At 32.1% G+C, this 18,928-nt stretch overlaps 1 protein-coding gene across 11 annotated transcripts in view; it reads right to left on the bottom strand.

Annotated features, from left to right (window-relative positions):
• Window positions 1-18,928, bottom strand: part of NBEA (neurobeachin) — a 678,500-nt gene that overhangs the window by 498,267 nt on the left and 161,305 nt on the right. For all 11 annotated transcript variants that reach the window (XM_013044893.2, XM_013044895.2, XM_045069766.1 and 8 more), the window contains 4 exons: window positions 15,411-15,490; window positions 14,628-14,690; window positions 14,435-14,532; window positions 10,475-10,567 (listed from right to left, as the gene is read on the bottom strand). In XM_013044893.2, coding sequence (XP_012900347.2) covers window positions 10,475-10,567; window positions 14,435-14,532; window positions 14,628-14,690; window positions 15,411-15,490 — 334 coding nt within the window. The remainder of the gene's footprint in view (window positions 1-10,474; window positions 10,568-14,434; window positions 14,533-14,627; window positions 14,691-15,410; window positions 15,491-18,928) is intronic.

The raw sequence follows: 18,928 nt of genomic DNA, 5'->3' as shown, positions 1-18,928 counted from the left end.
AAAGAAGATGTGGTGTGCGTGTGTGTGTTGGAATGTGTGTTGGTGTGTGTATATGTATGTGTGCATATATCTGTGTATATATAAACATGTATGTATATATGTACATAGGTATATAGATGCATACATACATATACATACAATGGAATATTACGCAGCCATCAAAAAAAACACCAAAATCTTGCCATTTGCAATGACGTGCTTGGAACTAAAGGATATTATGCTAAGCAAAATAAGTCAATCAGAGAAAGACAATTATTATATGATCTCATTGATATGTATAATTTGAAAAACAAGGCAGAGGATCATAGGGGAAGAGAGGGAAAAATGAAACAAGACAAAACCAGATGGGAAGAAAACTATAAGTAACTCTTAATCTCAGGAAACAAACTGAGGGTTGCTAGAGTGAAGTGGAGTGGAATGGAGTGGGGGTGACAGACACTGGGGAGTGTATGTGCTATGGGGAGCATTATGAATTGTGTAAAACTGATAAATCATAGACCTGTATCCCTGAAACAAATACTACATTATATGTTAATAAAAAATTTATAGAAGCTAAAATGATCATAACTATATTACAGTACAGCCATTTAGGCATTTTGATCATCTATCTGAATCATTTGTTAAATTCTGTTCTGAGGATAACTGTAATACTACTTCCATGAAAGAATAGTTTGGCTTTCTCCTCAAGCATACCTCCCAAGTTATGGTTCTCCATCTTTTGGGATGGGGGCAGAGGGAGAGAGAGAATCTTAAGCAGACTCCCTGCTGAGCATAGAGCCTGATGTGGGGCTTGTTTTCATGACCCTGAGATCATGACCTGAGCTGAAATCAAGAGTTGGAATGCTTAACCAACTGAGCCACCCGGGTAACCTATGTTTCTCATTTTTATGTACCTTTTTATTTTGGAAGCTTTTAAGATTTACAGAAAAGTTAAAAATATAGTACAGATAGTTCTCCTATATTACTCACCCAGCTTCCCTATGTGTTAATATATTATCTCATCATAATATATCTCTTCTCATAGGGAAGAGATAATATATCTCTTATATATAGGGTATATCCTATATCAGGGATACAGGTCTATAATATATCTCTTCCCTATGTGTTAATATATTATCTCATATGTCATAAGACATATGTCAAAATTAAGAATCAACACAGGTACAGTATTATTGACTATACTATAGACTTTTTCTTAAATTTAATTTTATTTCTTTTCAGTGTTCCAGAATTCACAGTTTATGCCACACACCCAGTGCTCCATGCTATATGTGCCCTCCATAATACCACCCACCAGGCTTACCCTTTTTGTTCATATTTTACTAGTTTCCCCTAATGTCCTTTTTCTGTTCAGGATCCAATCCAGAATACTACCTCAAATTTAGTCATCATCTCTCCTTAAACTCCTCTGGTGTGTAGCAGTTTCCCACTGTTTTTCATGCTCTTCAACAGTTTTGAAGGGTACTGGTCAAGTGTTTTGTACAATATCCCTCAATCTGGGATGTATGATGCTTTCTCTGGACTAGGCTTGAGTTATTTTTCTTATAAAATAATATCACAGAGATGAAGTGTCTTTTTCATCACATCGTATCAGGAAATACATCACCTCAGGATGCTGTATGACTGTTGATGTTAGCCCTAATCAATATTGAAAATCACTGCCAGGTTTCACTATCCTTGGAAGCAAGTGAGTAAGTCCATCTCACATTTCCGTAGAGGAGATTTAAGTTCCATCCCCAGGAGGGAAGAGCAGCTGTATATACTATTTGGAACAGACTTCTCAATTTTAGTGACAGATTTCAAACCTATCTCTAGTTCAGCTGACAATTAAAGTGTACGGATTTAACAACCTATATTCCAGACACTTGATAGAAATTATAAACTAGGTGTTAGGAGGGACCAATCCACCAGACTTCAGTGTAGCTTCATCTGTGGACTCATCTAAGATTTCCTGCCAGATAATTGCTCTATACACAAATGAGACACTAAGTTTGGGTGATATCTCATTTCTTAAATTTTAGAGATGATTTTCTTAAGCTTTTAGGTATTTAATCAAACCCTTCATAAATACTACCTATTTCCTCTTCCCTAATTTTTTTTTTCAAATCTTGAACAATAATAGTAATAATTTTAGTAGAAAAACTTATCTCACTGAACTGAAAGCTGCTAGTATGTCATACTTAAATTTTATATTAAAGATAAATATCTTATTGAGGGTATGTTCTGCTTTTATCAGAATTACATGTTAAATTGTACCTATTATGTTTTTGCTAACAATTTAAATTATCACATTGCAATATACTGTGATTAACCATTTTATGTCTACTTTATCCTTTATCTTTAAAACTCAGTGCGGGAAGCAATATGGTTTTACTCATTTATGGGATAAAAACTGAAGCTCAAGGATGTTTTAAAAACTATTCAGAAAATGTGTGACTAAGCCAGGATCCAAACCTATGCAGTCTAAATAGAAAGGTAATGAATTACATCTATTTTACTAACCATTATCTCTATTAACCATCAAATAATACATGCTTTGTTTTAAATATCATATTTTACAATAAGATTTAATTTTATAATCATATTGATAGAAATCAATTGGACTTAATTCCCTGTGTAGCTAAGTAGTTAAGAAAACACTTAATTTCAGTGTTACCTTAGTCCTTTTACTCCATGATTGCACCAATCAAGAACAACTCATTTAAACTAATCAGTCATTGATTTTTATTCAGTTCAACTCCATCAATAAAATAATGAATGAAAATTCTCCCAAGATTTTAAGTTGCTTGTTATTTTAAATATTTGCATGTTTTTTTCCTAAACAATGTTATTAATATTTGCATGCCTAAAAGATTAAATTGATCCACATTCACCATCATTTCTACCAACTCCCCATTAGGAACCACTGGTTTTTTTGTTTTGTTTTGTTTTGTTAAGACTTTATTTATTTATCAGAGAGTGAGAGAGCACAAGCAGAGTGAACAATAAAGGGAGAGGGAGAAGCAGACTCCCTGCTGGGGAACGAACCCAAAGTGGGGATCCATCTCAGGACCCTGGCATCATGACCTGAATCAAAGGCAAAGGCTTAACCAACTGAGCTACCTAGGTGCCCCTAGGAGCCACTGTTCTTAAGTTTGTTTCTTACATATGCTTCTAGATTTTAATGTAATATAGGAAGTACTATATTTTTATATCCTCTCTTTTATACAAAACTACACCCAGTACATATTCATCTATATATACTATTTGTTTTTAATCATGCAACAATGTAATTGTGATATCAACATAACTAAGACTTAATCTCAATAGTTTTGTTTTACAACTGCTGACATTCTATTTAATGAATGAACGATACATGATTTAACAAATTCTCTATTAATAGAAATTTAAGATTTCTCCTAACCTTTCCAATTTTAAACAGCAGAACAATGAATAACTCTGAAGGGTCATGTTTTCAAATGGGTATAAGCAATAAATTGCTGGGTTAAAAAGTATATGTATTTGTATTTTTGACAGACACTGATCAAAATTAACACGGCATTCCAAATAGTACTATAGTAACTTGTGCTCCAGTTAGCAATGTATAAGAATGCTTGCTCCCCCCACATCCAATCTAATATATTGATGTCTTACTTTATTTTCAGATTAGATTTCCCTTTTTTCTTAAGATTTTATTTATTTGTCAGAGAGAGAAAGAGCACAAGCAGGAGAAGCAGCAGGCAGAGGGAGAAGCAGGCTCCTCGCTGAGCAAAGAGCTAGATGGGGGACTGGATCCCAGGACTCTGGAATCCTGACCTTGCCTGAGGCAGGTGCTTAACCAACTGAGGAACTAGTGTCCCTTTATTTCTCTTATTACTAGTAGGACTCCATTCCTTTCAAATGTTTATGTGCCATGCATTCTCCTCTATGAGCTGATCATTCATTCATATTCTTTTCCTTGTTTCTACTAGGTTAGCTTATCAATTTCTAGGAAAAGCTGGGCAAAATTATTATGTAAAGTTCTTTTAATTTTCTGTTTGTATATTAATTATGGAAATTATAATTTTGTACATTCACACTTTTGCCCTTTCTTGAGTTGATTAATGATGACTTATCCATCTATATCGGGAGTTTAAAAAAAAAAAAAAACAGTTTTTTAAATGATTCTTTGTGTCCTGAATATTAATTCCTACCTTCCATTTATTTGGCTATTCATTTCCTAACTTACACATTTTGATTATTTTTTTCTGTATTTTCTTTTTATTGCTCTATAACTATGGATATTTCCCTTAGGCACTTCTTTAGCTGTAGCTCATAGGTTTTTGAAGGTTTTTTTGTTTATGTTTTTGTTTTAATTCTGAAGTGTGTCCACATCATTTTTGAGCTTTTTTTGAGCTTTACATTGTGTTATTCTGATCTGTGTATCTATTTTCATGCCAGTATTACACAGGTTTAATTACTACTACCCTGTAATCGAACTTGAAATCTGGAATTTAATAATTTTTCAAGACGGCTTTGTCCATCTGGGATCTAATCTTTTGTGATTCCATATAAATTTTAGGATTATTTGTTCTACTTCTGCGAAAAATGCTTTTGTTATTTTGATAGAGATTGCATTAAGTCTGTACATTGCTTTGGGTAATACAGACATTTTGTTAATATATTTTTTAAATATTTTATTTATTTATTTATTTGTCAGAGAGAGAGAGAGAGTATGCGCAAGCCAGGCAGAGTAGCAGACAGAGGTGGAGAGAGAAGCAGGCTCCCTGCTGAGCAAGGAGCCCGATGCAGGATGCAGGACTCGATCCCAGGACGCTGGGATGATGACCTGAGCTGAAGGCAGCGGCTTAACGGACTGAGCCACCCAGGTATCCTGGGGTAGTACAGACATTTTAACAATATTGTTTTCCCAACTCGTGAGTATGGAATGTGTTCCCATTTCTTTGCATATTCTTGAATTTCTTTCATCAGTGTTTTATAGTTTTCAGGGTAGCAGGTCTTTCATCTCTCCAGTTAAGTTTTATTCCTAGATACTTTATTGTTTCTGGTGCAACTGTAAATTATATGCTAACAATGAATCATGGTGCACTACATCAAAAACTAATGATGTTGGGGCGCCTGGGTGGCTCAGTGGGTTGAGCCGCTGCCTTCGACTCAGGTCATGATCTCAGGGTCCTGGGATCGAGTTCCGCATTGGGCTCTCTGCTCAGCAGGGAGCCTGCTTCCCTCTCTCTCTCTCTGCCTGCCTCTCTGCCTACTTGTGATCTCTCTCTGTCAAATAAATAAATAAAATCTTAAAAAAAAAAAAACTAATGATGTACTGTATCATGACTAATATAACACAATAAAAAAATTTTAAAAAATAAAGTAACTTGAACCACCAACAGAGAATGGAAAAAATATTCCAAATACAGATTCAGGATAATATTAAATAAAATCTCACAGTTCTGCATCCAGAAAAAAATTTGTAAATGGAATTGCTTTGTTAATTTCACTTTTTGCTACTTCATTCTTAATGCATAGGAATGCAACAAATTTCTTTACATTGATTCTGTAATCAACAAAGGAGGACTGAATATACAATGGGAAATTGACAGCTTTTTCAACAAATGGTGTTAGAAAAACTGGACAGCCATAGGCAAAAGAATGAAACTGGACCACTTTTTCATCATACACAAAAACAAAGTTTAAATTGATTAAAGACCTAAGTGTGAGACATGAAACCATGAAATTGATAGAAGAGAGCACAGATAATAATCTCTCTGACATCAGCCATAATAACATTTTTCTAGATATGTCTCCTGAGGCAAGGGAAATAAAAGCAAAAATAAACCATGGGGACCACATCAAAATCCAAAGTTTCTGCACAGCAAAGAAAACAATCAACAAAATTAAAAGGCAACCCAAAGAATGGGAGAAGATATTTGCAAATGACATACCCGATAAAGGGTTAGTATCAAAAATATATAAAGAACTGATACAACTCAACCTAAAAAAAAACTAATCCAATTAAAAATGGGCAGAAGTGGGCATCTGGGTGGCTTAACCAAGCTTCTGCGTTGGGCTCAGGTTATGATCTCAGAGTCCTGGGATTGAATCCTGCACTGGGCTCTCTGCTCAGCAGGGCATCTGCTTCCCCCCTCCCCTCTCTCTGCTTGCCACTCTGCCTACTTGTGATGCCTGCCTGTCAAATAAAAAAAAATAAAATCTTTTTTAAAAAATGGGCAGAAGATATGAACGGACAATTCTCTGAAGAAGACATGCAGATGGCCAACACACACTTGAAAAAATGTTAATATCACTCATTATCAGGGAAATGCAAATCAAAACTATAATGAGGTATCTCCTCACATCTATCAGAAGGTTAAAATCAAAATATAAGAAACAAGTGTTGGTGAGAATATGGAGGAAAAAGGAACGCTCTTGCAATGTGGATGGGAATGTAAACTGGTGCAGTCACTGTAGAAAACAGCATGGAAGTTCCTCAAAAAATTAAGAACAGAACTATACTACAATCCAGGAATTGCACTGCTGGGTATTTACCCCCAAAATACAAAACATGAATTCAAAGGGATGCATGCACCTTTATGTTCATTATTTACAATAGACAAACTATGGAAGCAGTGCAGAGTCCACTGATAGATTAATGGACAAAAATATTTATCTTTATAGACACACACAAAGGAATATTATTTGGCCATTAAAAAATGAAATCTTGCTACTTGCAATAACATGGATAGAGCTAGAGAGTATAATGCAAAGCAAATAAGTAAGAGAAAGACAAATACCATATGATCTCACTTATATGTGGAACTTAAGAAACAAACAAGCAAAGGGGGAAAAAAAAGAGAGAGAGAGAGAAAGAGACAAAACAAGACTCTACACTACAGAAGATAAACTGATAGTTTACCAGAGGGATGGTGGATGAGGGGGCATGGGGAAAATAGGGGATGGGAATAAGTGTACACTTACCAGGATGAAAAATAAAATAAAATCCTGAAAAAAATTCTGTAAAATTGTGTGCATCTTCTCTTTGACACAAAAGTTATTCAATTAATTTTAACTTTCTAGGTAGAAGAAACTTTGGTTTCTAATTTTGTTCCTATTTTCTAACTTTACCGTATGTTAATAAGAGAACCTTCTCTGTTTTATTTTTACATTTTAGAATTGTTCTTTGATGTCTACAATGCCATGTCAAATTTCCATAAATATTCCATGGCACTGAGCTATTTTATTAACATGATACAGACTTCAAATATATTAATCAGATTTATCTTATTATTTATATTACTTTCCCCTTTGATTTTTATGAATGAAGGTGAACTAAAATTTGCTTTAATGTTTTAAATTAATGGTAATTGTACTAATTCTCCTAAAACTCCTTTTCATGAAAGTTTCACCCTTTAACACTATGTGTCCTTCTTTATGGTATTTATTGCTTTCTGATTTGATTTTTAATTTGTCCAATGCTAAGATTATGATTCCTACTTTTTTCATTTGTATATATGTGGTATAACATTTAAGTATCCTTTAATTTTCAGCCTTTCTAAATCACTTTATTTCGGTATGTTTCTTGCATATAGATCTGCATTTTATTACTGTGATGAACTGTTTTTCTTTTTTCTTAAAATAGGTGACTTAGTAAAAATTTTACATTTATCTTCATGGCAGATGTTTGGCATTAGAGTCATATTTTACATTATGCTTCCAACTTTCATAGATTTATTTCTTTGATTTATTTATACTTATTAATATCTTGAAAGCATTATAATTTTGCCAAATTTCTTACTCTGTAGCTATAAAGGAATAAGAAGTCTTCTATGTGTTTAGCAAGTGTATTTTCCCATTATGAGGAACGATAAGTTCAATATATTTACTCTTAATTTTTCATCTCTCCTGTGCCATCAAATCTTAGTCAGTAAGCCTGTGTTTCTAATACATCATTTGTCAACTTCTTATGGATAATCTCTGACTCTTTGGATTTACTCTACTTTCTGTCTTTCCTTAGTCCTTTCCCACTTCATTGTAACTGTAGCATTTCTACATTACTAAGATATATAAAAGTAAATTCTGGTCTGTCACTCTAATTCAAATATTTGTTTCAGGCTTAGTTTTACTGTTAAATTCATTCAGTGTTCACCAGTAGTACTTAGCTATAGTCTTCCCAGTCATCCTGATTGGCTGAACTTTGTCCCCAGAAATTTTCTCAATAATTATTCAGAAAAATAATTCCTTGTATGGTTAAAGATTATTTGGCAGCATTATTTTTTTTTTTAAAGATTTTATTTATTTATTTGACAGGCAGGTATCAGTAGGTAGAGAGGCAGGCAAATAGAGAGAGAGGTGAAAGCAGGCTCCCTGCTGAGCAGAGAGCCTGGTGCAGGGCTTGATCCCAGGACCCTGGGATCATGACCTGAGCCGAAGGCAGAGGCTTTAACTCACTGAGCCACCCAGGTGCCCCTGTTTGGCAGCATTCCTTTTACTAAAATGATACTTTGGCTCCCATTTTCTTCACTTCAATATCCTATGGGTGTTGCTCTATGTTTCCTTTATTGAAAAATGTGGGACGCCTGGGTGGCTCAGTTGGTTAAGCGGCTGCCTTCGGCTCAGGTCAAGGTCCCAGCGTCCTGGGATCGAGTCCCACATCGGGCTCCTTGCTTGGCGGGGAGCCTGCTTCTCCCTCTGCCTCTGCCTGCCACTCTGTCTGCCTGTGTTTGCTCTCGCTTCTCTCTCTATGACAAATAAATAAATAAAATTTAAAAAAAAAAAAAAAAAGAAGAAAAATGTTATAGAAAAGTCCAATGCCCAACTCAAATTTTCCTCTTATTTCCACACTGCTGAATAAAAGATTCTTGACTTACATTTAAACACAATAGTTTAATTTTGAACTGACCGTTCTAGGAAAATTCTCTCTGGTACACAACATGACGTTTTTAATATGGATGGCAAAATCTTTTATTAGGACGTTGCAGAATTATAGCTTTAAGTATTTGTTTAGTCCCATTGTTCTGCTTTTATTTGGAAACTCAATTTATACCATTATTGGAATTTCTGTGCCTTCAATATCAATCATTTTCTCTTTGATCCTTCTGAACTCTTATATTTCCAACCATACATATTTAATCGTTTTGTTTTCATTTCTATCTTCTGTGTATCTCACTCTGCCAACCACACAATTTATCTTCCTTTAGGCTTCCTCTGATTTCATTTTTATTTGTATAAATTTTTTTTTTCTTCAACAAAAATAGAAACTTCCCTCCAAAGTTTTGTTAGTCCATGATCCAATGCTTCTGTGTTATACCATCTGCTTAGTAGTAATCCTTCCTCAGAAGCAATTCATTCCTTACATTTTAAACTTACAGTAAAATTTCTAATTGCAATTATTATGTACTCTGTAACAGTATTTTTCCAGTGAATGTTTTTATCTGCAGGTTAGTTAGGCTTATCTTTTCCACACTGCTATATTTTTAAATGTACTTTCTTAATAGTTTTTGCATCTGGGACTAGAATCCTTTATTTAATTTCTCCAAGTCAATTTCTTTTACTTAACCAAAGTTACATGAGTAATCCCTTTCTCTTAATTTTGAAAGTACATGTGCTTCTTACTCAGTAATCAAACAACCAGTACATTTACAGATCCTCATATATGCATAATTTTTTTCCTACAAGGGAGGAATTTCCTATATTTGTAGTATGTCTATTCTCCCTTACTTGACTATTTATTTGGAACCAAAATAAAAAGCATATCTACTCTTTCAAACTATTTAGCATGTTACAGATGTCTATCTAGATCTTGTGTAGTTTTCATCAGTGTTATCAATAAACTCTTCGTAAATCTAAGCACCAAAAAGAAATGGCAACAGTGAGGTTTTGAGAGGAACCCCATCTAGTGATAATTAAATGATACTTTCTTGGGTTCATTTGTATAGAAAATGAATTTTAAAAAGAATAATTTTGTACTGGATAACATAATATGAAAAACATTCCTTATATCAGAAAGTGACATTTGGGGAAAAAAGAAATATTCTAGATCTTTAAATCAAAAACATAATAAGCCTCAATGCTACAAAAAAGTACAAATAATAAAATACTGACTTAGCATGTAAGCAAAAGAGCAACTCTCATATACATGGTATTCCCTGTTAGGAAAGTTTTGATCAAAATCATGACCAAAAGTGTTTTGGATTTAGTTGATGAAATATTTTCTACATCCTTTAAATGAACAGTATTTTCCAGCAAACAAATAAAAAGAAACTATATTACTTAAATTATAAATTTTTCTATAACCTATTGTTAATAAACATTCTTTCATAAAACAGTTTTACAACTTTAAGAGTCACTTATGGTTTGTCTCCCCCCCAATGAATAGGAAGCTATTATTTTCTGCTGTAAGATTATTAAAGTCAATTTTCATGTTCCATTATATATGAAACTATAAAAATACAATTTCAATGGGTATTTCCACAATTCATTATTTTGAAAAACATCGACTTACTTGTGACCTAAATGCTTCAGAAAGTATCCCAGAACCTTCAGAGCTTGAACCCAAATACTTTCACTTTTAGAAGCCAATAATTTGTAGATTACTCTAAAAAATACAAAAATAAATGACTTTTTAAGCAATTACAAATATTAAAAATATAAGCACTATGTACTTTACAATGAACTATAAATATAAAAAATCAAAAGTTCCTCTCAGGATTTTAAATTCTTCAGAAAAATTTAAAAACTAACAAATTTTACTACTTTATTTTTAATTTTGCCTGCAAATAAATACTCAAAAGTTCAAAGTGATTCATTGCTCCTAAGTATTGCCTTCTAGCACAATGAAAAAAAAAATCTATCTTAAGTAAGATACATGCTTAGTTAGGCTATATCTCCCCTTCTATTAGAACTGTCCCTGACATTTCTACTTGATGACCTTTTTTTCTTGCTTATTGCTAATTGGACCATGGATAGATACTTGCCCAATTATTTCTCTTTTCTGAGCACTTGGAGCAAGATCTGAGAAACAATATCTAGTACTTTTTGGCCTCCTGAATTAGAAAATTATTTAAAACAGAAACTATAAGCAGCCTTGTTTTGTTTGCAGACATGAGTCTGTACACAAAAGGAAGAATAAAGTAACCATATAGGAAGTAGCAGAGAAAGTAAAGTTGTTTCCTTATACCTTTCCAATTCCTTATTCTTACCCTAATGAGATTTCTATAACAAACACATCATTCTGTTTTTACTTAAATTGGCTTGAGAAGTCTTCTGGTACTTTGAGCAAACAAGTCTCTACTAACATATAGCCTAATTTAACAAATATAGTCATTTTGAACATGACATAAGAACAAGGCTATATGCACTATAATTTTCATAAATATTTAAAAATTTTAAAGTTTTTCCAAAACATAAAAGTAAACATTTTTTCCATAAGGTGGTAGGGGACAATAATAACTAATTGTTTTGCAACTAATTCTAGAATTTAAGAAAGTTCTTTGAACTTGGTGGTGGTAATGATAAAATTAGGATGTGCTTTATTGTATTAAATTCTATTTAAAAAATAAAGTTCGTTTTATGTTTTTAAGATGGAGTCATCTAGGCTAAACAGAAAGTTGGTATTAGAAGATACAGTATAATTTTTATATCGTTTCAGTAACATTAAGAAAAGAGAACACATTACTTAAAGCTAGTCACATCTGTTTTAACAGTGGCTTATACTATTATAAAAGAAGATAATATATTGTTGATACTGTTTCTTATTTGTGTGTTACTCTACTGAAGAACAGATTGAGGTAAACATTAGAGTTACTATTTCTTTTAGAAGATGAATTTTTTCTAAAAGCCTTAAGTTCCTAAATATGTATTTACACTGAAATCTATTTTCAGAACTTTTATGAACCAAGATCAGTAATGAAAAAAAAAAAAAAACAAGCATAAGACTAGAAAAGTTATGCATATAAGATAAAGGACTATTCAGGAAATCATGAGAAAGAACATTCAACAGTAAAAATAATCTGGAAAACCAAAGTAAAAGCTCACAGTCTAAAAACATGACTATACTCAGATATGGAATCAGAAACTCCAACAGAATTCCTGTTTTCTAGAAATAACTTTAAACTGTAGGGATAAGAAAGGTATAAAATCTACCCAGGAGTAACAGAAATTATGATTAACAACTGAAACATGAAAACATCCGGGGTCCTTACTCAAGCACATTACATAGGATTTTCTTTACAACTAGACAGTTGTTCATTAACAAAACAAGATATGAACACAGGATTACAATATAGTGTGAATGGGAAATTTACTGACAAATCAGTTAATGAATGTTCACCTGAAATATAATAAGATAGTTAGGTGAATCCTAATTCATCAGTTTGAGCTTACTATATTAAGCCAGCAAATGATCTAAATTACTTGAGACAAGTACATACATATTCTTTTCTTCAAAGATTTTCAGATATAAATATATCATATTTTTAGCTGCTGAGTTTAAGGTTGTACTATTACATGGTCTTTCTTAAGACCATGAATTAAGTTCATTCTTTGTGCTCAGTAATTATTAGTATATAGTCTATAATATACTATATACTATATAATATAATATAATATAATATAATATAATATATAATAATTACTATATATATAGTAATTATTAGTATATAGTATATAAGTATTAGTAAATAATTAATCAGAATTTTTCCCCAGAAAATTCTGGGTAATTTTATATATAAAATATAAAATATTTTATATTTTAAAATATAATATAAATATTAAATATTAAGTATTTTTATAAAATATATAAATTTTATATATAAAGTTATACATACAATAGCTATACATACATATAACTGTTATCCTTGAGTACCTAAGATGCAGACCTGTAAGTGTTCCATTTAAAAAGCCTATTTTTTCAATATCTCTAGTCAAAGCCTACATTCTTCACATTTTTTTTGAAATGTGCATCTTTGTCACTGTTTTGAACACAATGGTAACAAGAGGACATGTTTAACAGGTGTCAGTCATGAGCAACCAGGCTTTGGTATTCATTGTGTCTAATCATTCTACTCATACTACACATATTAATTACTATTTCAGTCCCCTAAAAATCTAACCAAATATAATTTTCCTTTGTAAGATCATATTTTCACTGTGTCAAAATAACACAGAATTTTGTCTGTATTTCATACTAACCAATCTAAGGTTGGTATCATTCACAAGGATAAGGACATTTTTAATTGATTCACTTATCAGTCAATATAATAAACAAAAGATATACTAGCATCTAAGGTCAAAGATACTAATTGTTCAGTCTAAATATAATTTAAGAAGAATAACTTTATTATATGATCAGGTTGAACCATATGAAACTGTTATTATTTAGTAAACAGTTAAGTATCAGCAAATTCATATAGTTCAACTCATAGTAAGAAAATGTTTATAGTTCTTAATAATTAGATGTGTAATCCTCTTCTTCAAATAAAGTAGTAACTGCATGGCTTGTAAACTCAAAGGTCACAGTGATAACTCAAACGGACATCCAATAGAAATGATGTGATTGCTTCTCTGACTTGGAAAGGAGTCCTTAAAATCTAGAAAACTGTCATTTGTTGATATAAATGGCCAAGTAAAAGAAGCACTACTAAAATGCCTTGGCAGGTGTATTTTTTTCAAATTCTTCTACAACCTGGAGAAGTTCACTGAGTTTCACATGTCTAACTTAGATTTCCTCTTTGTTCTAATAATTTAGACTTCAGAAAAATTAAAAAGAAGAATCCCTAAAGGGCTACGTTATAGGCCAATGTTTGTAAGAATACTAATCAAGTAATAATTAATTAAAATCATTATAACTAAACTTCAAACTCTCTTGGTTTTGTACTCTAGTTCCAATTACATTGCCACTTCCCAACTCATCATCCCTAATAGTGATGAATAAAATAATCTACTGATTTTGCTATATCAATTTTATCCCTCTCTAGTTCATTTTCCACATTGCTGACTATAAATCTAACAAAATGGAAATCTGAGCAAATTGGTACCCCATTCAAAATACTTTATTTCATCACCAGCAAAATAAAATCTTAACTTCTTTCTATTATGTATCTTCCAAATTTGGCCACTATCTAGTTCTTCAGCCTAAATTCATATAATTTTCTTGTGCTCTCTTTTGCTGAAATATACCATGATCTCTTGACTTTCTGAAAAAAAAAAGAAAATTGTTCTTCACACTACTTGAAATCTTTACTATAGCATCAATAAATTAATTACTCTTCTTGAGACCAAGACCCATTCTTTAAATACTTCATCAGTTTGAGTATTAGAAGATTAATACTAGTTTTCTCCATTTATTCCTTTCTTAGTGAGATTTTGCCATATTTATTCAAAAGTTCCTAGAGAAGGAGATATTCTAGAAAGCACAACTGTACTCAATTAAAGTTTGCTAGTAATACCATTATTATAATCATACCTTATTCCATTTCTTTGATCAAATGCTGGTATCATTGAGGCTGGGTGTTCTGACATTAAAGCCACTAGTAACTGTAACACATCATGAATATTTTCATCCTGCATAATAAGGATCACCAATATTCTTTAGTTAATATTTTATTCTAGTACTTTACATAAAATAATTAAAATAGAAGACTCAGACCATGTCCTACCTCATGCATGGTAAGAAGGTAATTTAATATACTCTGAAGTTCATCTTCCTTGACCCCTCGATCCTAATTTTAAAAAATATGTATATTATTTAAATCTAAAATTAATACCATAAAGAGACATCAAATGATCAGAAAAATTAAAAGAAAATTTTTGAAAGAAAATAAGAACAACTTGCAAGTAGTGATGTTTTCATTAAATCTTTAAATATGCCATAATTCATAAACTATCTTTTCCCACATAATTAAGTAAATATTTGGAAAACTGTACCTAGTCTTTTAAAGTTGCTAAGATTTGCCTGACCATCACTATCAAAAGTTCGTATATTTTGCTCACCCAACTGTATTATTATTATTATTTTCTAACCACTTATTCTTTTCTTAAAATAATGCAAAACTTTATAGGACCAACTGATGTATATTTTACTTTTATTTTCCATTTTTCTTTATCTTAATCTTTTAAAAATCCTACTGTGATAAAATACATAATGTAAGTCTTCTCAAACTGACACACAGTTCATTTTCTAGAATAAAAACTATATGCTCATTTCTTATGCATATGTTCTTTGTCCATTTCTTATATCCCTTAGAATGGATGATCTCAAAGAAGATCAGCAAAAAGTGAAGTTTAACAAAAGTTAACACTAAGATTTACTTTGGGATTTTGAAAGCTACTCATAAATTTAAAGTAATCACTGTGAATTTAACAATATTGATTTTAAACAATGCCAAAAATTCCTCTTTATTTAATATACTACAATTCTAAATTATGTAAAATTATTTTACCTTTAGTATGAGCTGTTTCAGGAAAAGTAGCATAAATGCCCGTAGTGATATAATTTCTTTTTGTGATGGCCGGGGACCATCTAGAATAAAACAGAAAACATAAAGAAAAGAAAAAAGGAAGGGGTAACGTCATGATATTAAATAAGTTTAATGCAATTTTGTTAGAATACTATGGAATTCTTTTCAAATTGCATTTATTAGGATTATAATATTTGTTAGTATTAATACTATATCACTTCAGTTATATCAAAGGGTCCAAATGTTAATTTTCAGATTTTGGCAATTTCAAATTATTCACCAAATTTCAGATTTGGGGGAAAGAATTATTTCTTAAAAAATTATAATATATTACCATCCATTCATAATGTATAATCATCAAGTGTTTATATAAATTTTCTACTTTTATTAATTTAATAGGTTCCCTTTTCCCCCAGATCCAAGTTTTCTCAACATTTCTTTCATCTTCAATTAAACCTTTCTTCATTTAAAGACTGTCTCCAATTTCACACCACACAGTATATAACAAAGCACAGAAAAAGTGACACTTTATTGTAATTATTTGCTTTGCAGCTTTTTCCCCCCATGTTACCTGTATATACCAAATACATATCATAATGGACACTCAAAAAATGCTCCTGAGTCAATAAATGAAAATGAATGTCAACAGTTAGTGTATCTATCAATTCCATCATAACATCTAAATTTCAAAGTAATTAATTGAAAATATTTACTTACCAATAAATGAGATTATTCAATGATATATGTAACTTACAAAGTATATAATAATTAAATTATATCTTTAACTATTTAGCTAGAACCATGAAAGCCCTTAAATATCAAGCCTTTCTTGAAGCAATAAGGATTTATATAGCTTCTTCATAAGTTTTAAAATAAAAATCCCCATATGTATAATTTATAACATCTTTTATTCACTCAACAAATATTTACATACAAGTTATTACTCAAACCATCCATTCCATTTATTCTTGAGAAAGAAATCTCTTTCTCATTTCCCAGACCGCCCTCAACATTTTTTGCTCCACTGCTGCCAACAGTGTACAAAATACTGTTTCCTTCCTTACCAACACTCGGTATTAATTTTTTAAAAATAATTTTTTTTGTGGGGGAGCCTGGATAGCTCAGTTGGTTAAGTGTCTGACTTTTGATTTTGGTTCAGGTTATTATCTCAGGGTTATGAGATCAAGTCCCACATCCAGCTCTGCACTGAGCAGAGAGCCTACTTAAGATTGTCTCTCCCTTTCTCTCTCTCTGCCCCTCCCTATCTGCTCATGATCTTCATCTCAAAAACACAAACAAACCTGTTTTTCATTGTGAAATGAATACAGAAGATGTAAATGTACAACTTAATGAATTGGTATAAAATGAACACGTGTATTAGGTCAAGATACTGAACACTCACAGTAACCTGGCAAAGAAATCCATTAACGATTGGTGTGCAGATAAAGGAACTACACGAGTGAAGGGGTGAGGTCCTGACTTGAATCAGATTAAATAACTGCAGACTTGTGATTTTTGTTATATAAATATTCCCACTATGACTGAATTCAAGCTCAGGCTACCAATGATTTTAAAAACCAGGTTGTAAAATCCTTAAATATTTAATAATTGGCTATGTACCAGCTTGTTCCAGCATACTAAAGTCCTCACCCTACACCAGTCCTCAGCTCTGAGCCATACCTTGATCACATGCTTCAGCTCCATTCCATCCCATTAGAGACAGCCATTATCTTAGTAATAATTTTCTTACTTTCATTTAATGAAATTGATCAAGTTTTATATTATCTTAGTGAGCATTTTTTTTAATTGTAAGGATGAGAGTAATAATAGTGCTTATGTCACAGGGTATTTTATAAGAACTAAACAAAGCAATACATGTTAAAGGAATTAGAATGGTGCCTGGTCCATTTTAATTATAAGTATTCAGTAAATGTGAGCTATAATTACTATTTTCAGACATGGTACAATGTAAAGAGGATATTGCAGAAGAATACACACATATGTATGAGTCTTATTTATATACATAATATGAATCCTTATTTTATAAAATAGAATAAACAGATATTTTACAAATATAAAAGCGACATAAATCACAAATGATACTATTTATGTAAAGTACAGAAGGCTAAACAGTCAATTGCTTAGGAATACACATATAAATAGCAAAGTAGTAAAGCACACTAAAAAGTAATAAGCATTCAAGTAAGGAAAGGCATAATAAACATAAAAGAAAACATGAAACAAAATTGAGCATAGTGTTATCTCTATGGCTGGGAATGGGAGGAAGATAATGACCAAAGATAAGTAAATACAGGTTTATGGTAATATCCTTTCAAGTTTGGTGAGACCCATATGAGGTTTATTACATATTTACATATTTGCATTTATGATATATTCAAAATAGAACTTTGAAACACCTATAATTTGAAGCATCTACATGTAGGCATGTGTAAGTTGGTGTTTGTATGAACAGAGAAAAAGAGGTAGATGAATGTAAGACTGGTCATACTGGCTCCTTGGGAGATAAGTAAGTTTTTATTCATAAACCTTTTTATTATTCTACTTGTTAACTAAGATCATGTATTACTATGGTACCGTATTAATATAAAAAGTTTTTTATAATGCACCTGACAGAATAATAATTTTTAAAGTGTTAAATAAGAGCTAAAGCCAAAAGACCCTACTTCTCAAGTCAGTGCCTGCAAATGAATTATTACTATGAAAAGCTAGTGTGTACAAATTATCTTTACAGTGTCCTTAAAAGAAAAAGAAAGCATTTCAGTTCAAAATGGTATTGAAAAAAGTTGTTATGTAGAAAGCGTGTTTCAAGTAAAATCCTCACATTTCACTAAATATCGAAGTTAATTTCAGATAGACTAAAAAGTTAAATTAAAAAGATACATTAAAAATAATAAATAAGGGGCGCCTGGGTGGCTCAGTGGGTTAAGCCGCTGCCTTCGGCTCAGGTCATGATCTCAGGGTCCTGGGATGGAGTCCCGCATCGGGCTCTCTGCTCAGCGGGGAGCCTGCTTCCTTCTCTCTCTCTCTCTGCCTGCCTCTCAGTGTACTTGTAATTTCTCTCTGTCAAATAAATAAATAAATAAATATCTTTAAAAAAAATAATAATAAATAAAAAGATGCATTAAAAAAGAATAACCCAGGGCGCCTGGGTGGATCAGTAGGTTAAGCCACTGCCTTCGGCTCGGGTCATGATCTCAGGGTCCTGGGATCGAGTACCGCATCAGGCTCTCTGCTCAGCAGGGAGCCTGCTTCCTCCTCTCTCTCTGCCTGCCTCTCTGCCTACTTGTGATCTCTGTCTGTCAAATAAATAAATAAAATCTTTAAAAAAAAAAAAAAAAAGAATAACCCAGGGGCGCCTGGGTGGCTCAGTGGGTTAAAGCCTCTACTTTGGCTCAGGTCATGATCCCAGGGTTCTGTGATCGAGCCCCTCATTGGGCTCTCTGCTCTTGGGGGAGCCTGCTTCTCTGTCTCTCTGCCTG

Source organism: Mustela putorius, unplaced genomic scaffold (genome assembly GCF_011764305.1).
Source record: "Mustela putorius furo isolate JIRA1106 unplaced genomic scaffold, ASM1176430v1.1 tig00003942_pilon_pilon_pilon, whole genome shotgun sequence".
NCBI lineage: Eukaryota > Metazoa > Chordata > Mammalia > Carnivora > Mustelidae > Mustela > Mustela putorius.
This window is presented reverse-complemented; position numbering and strand designations above follow the sequence as displayed.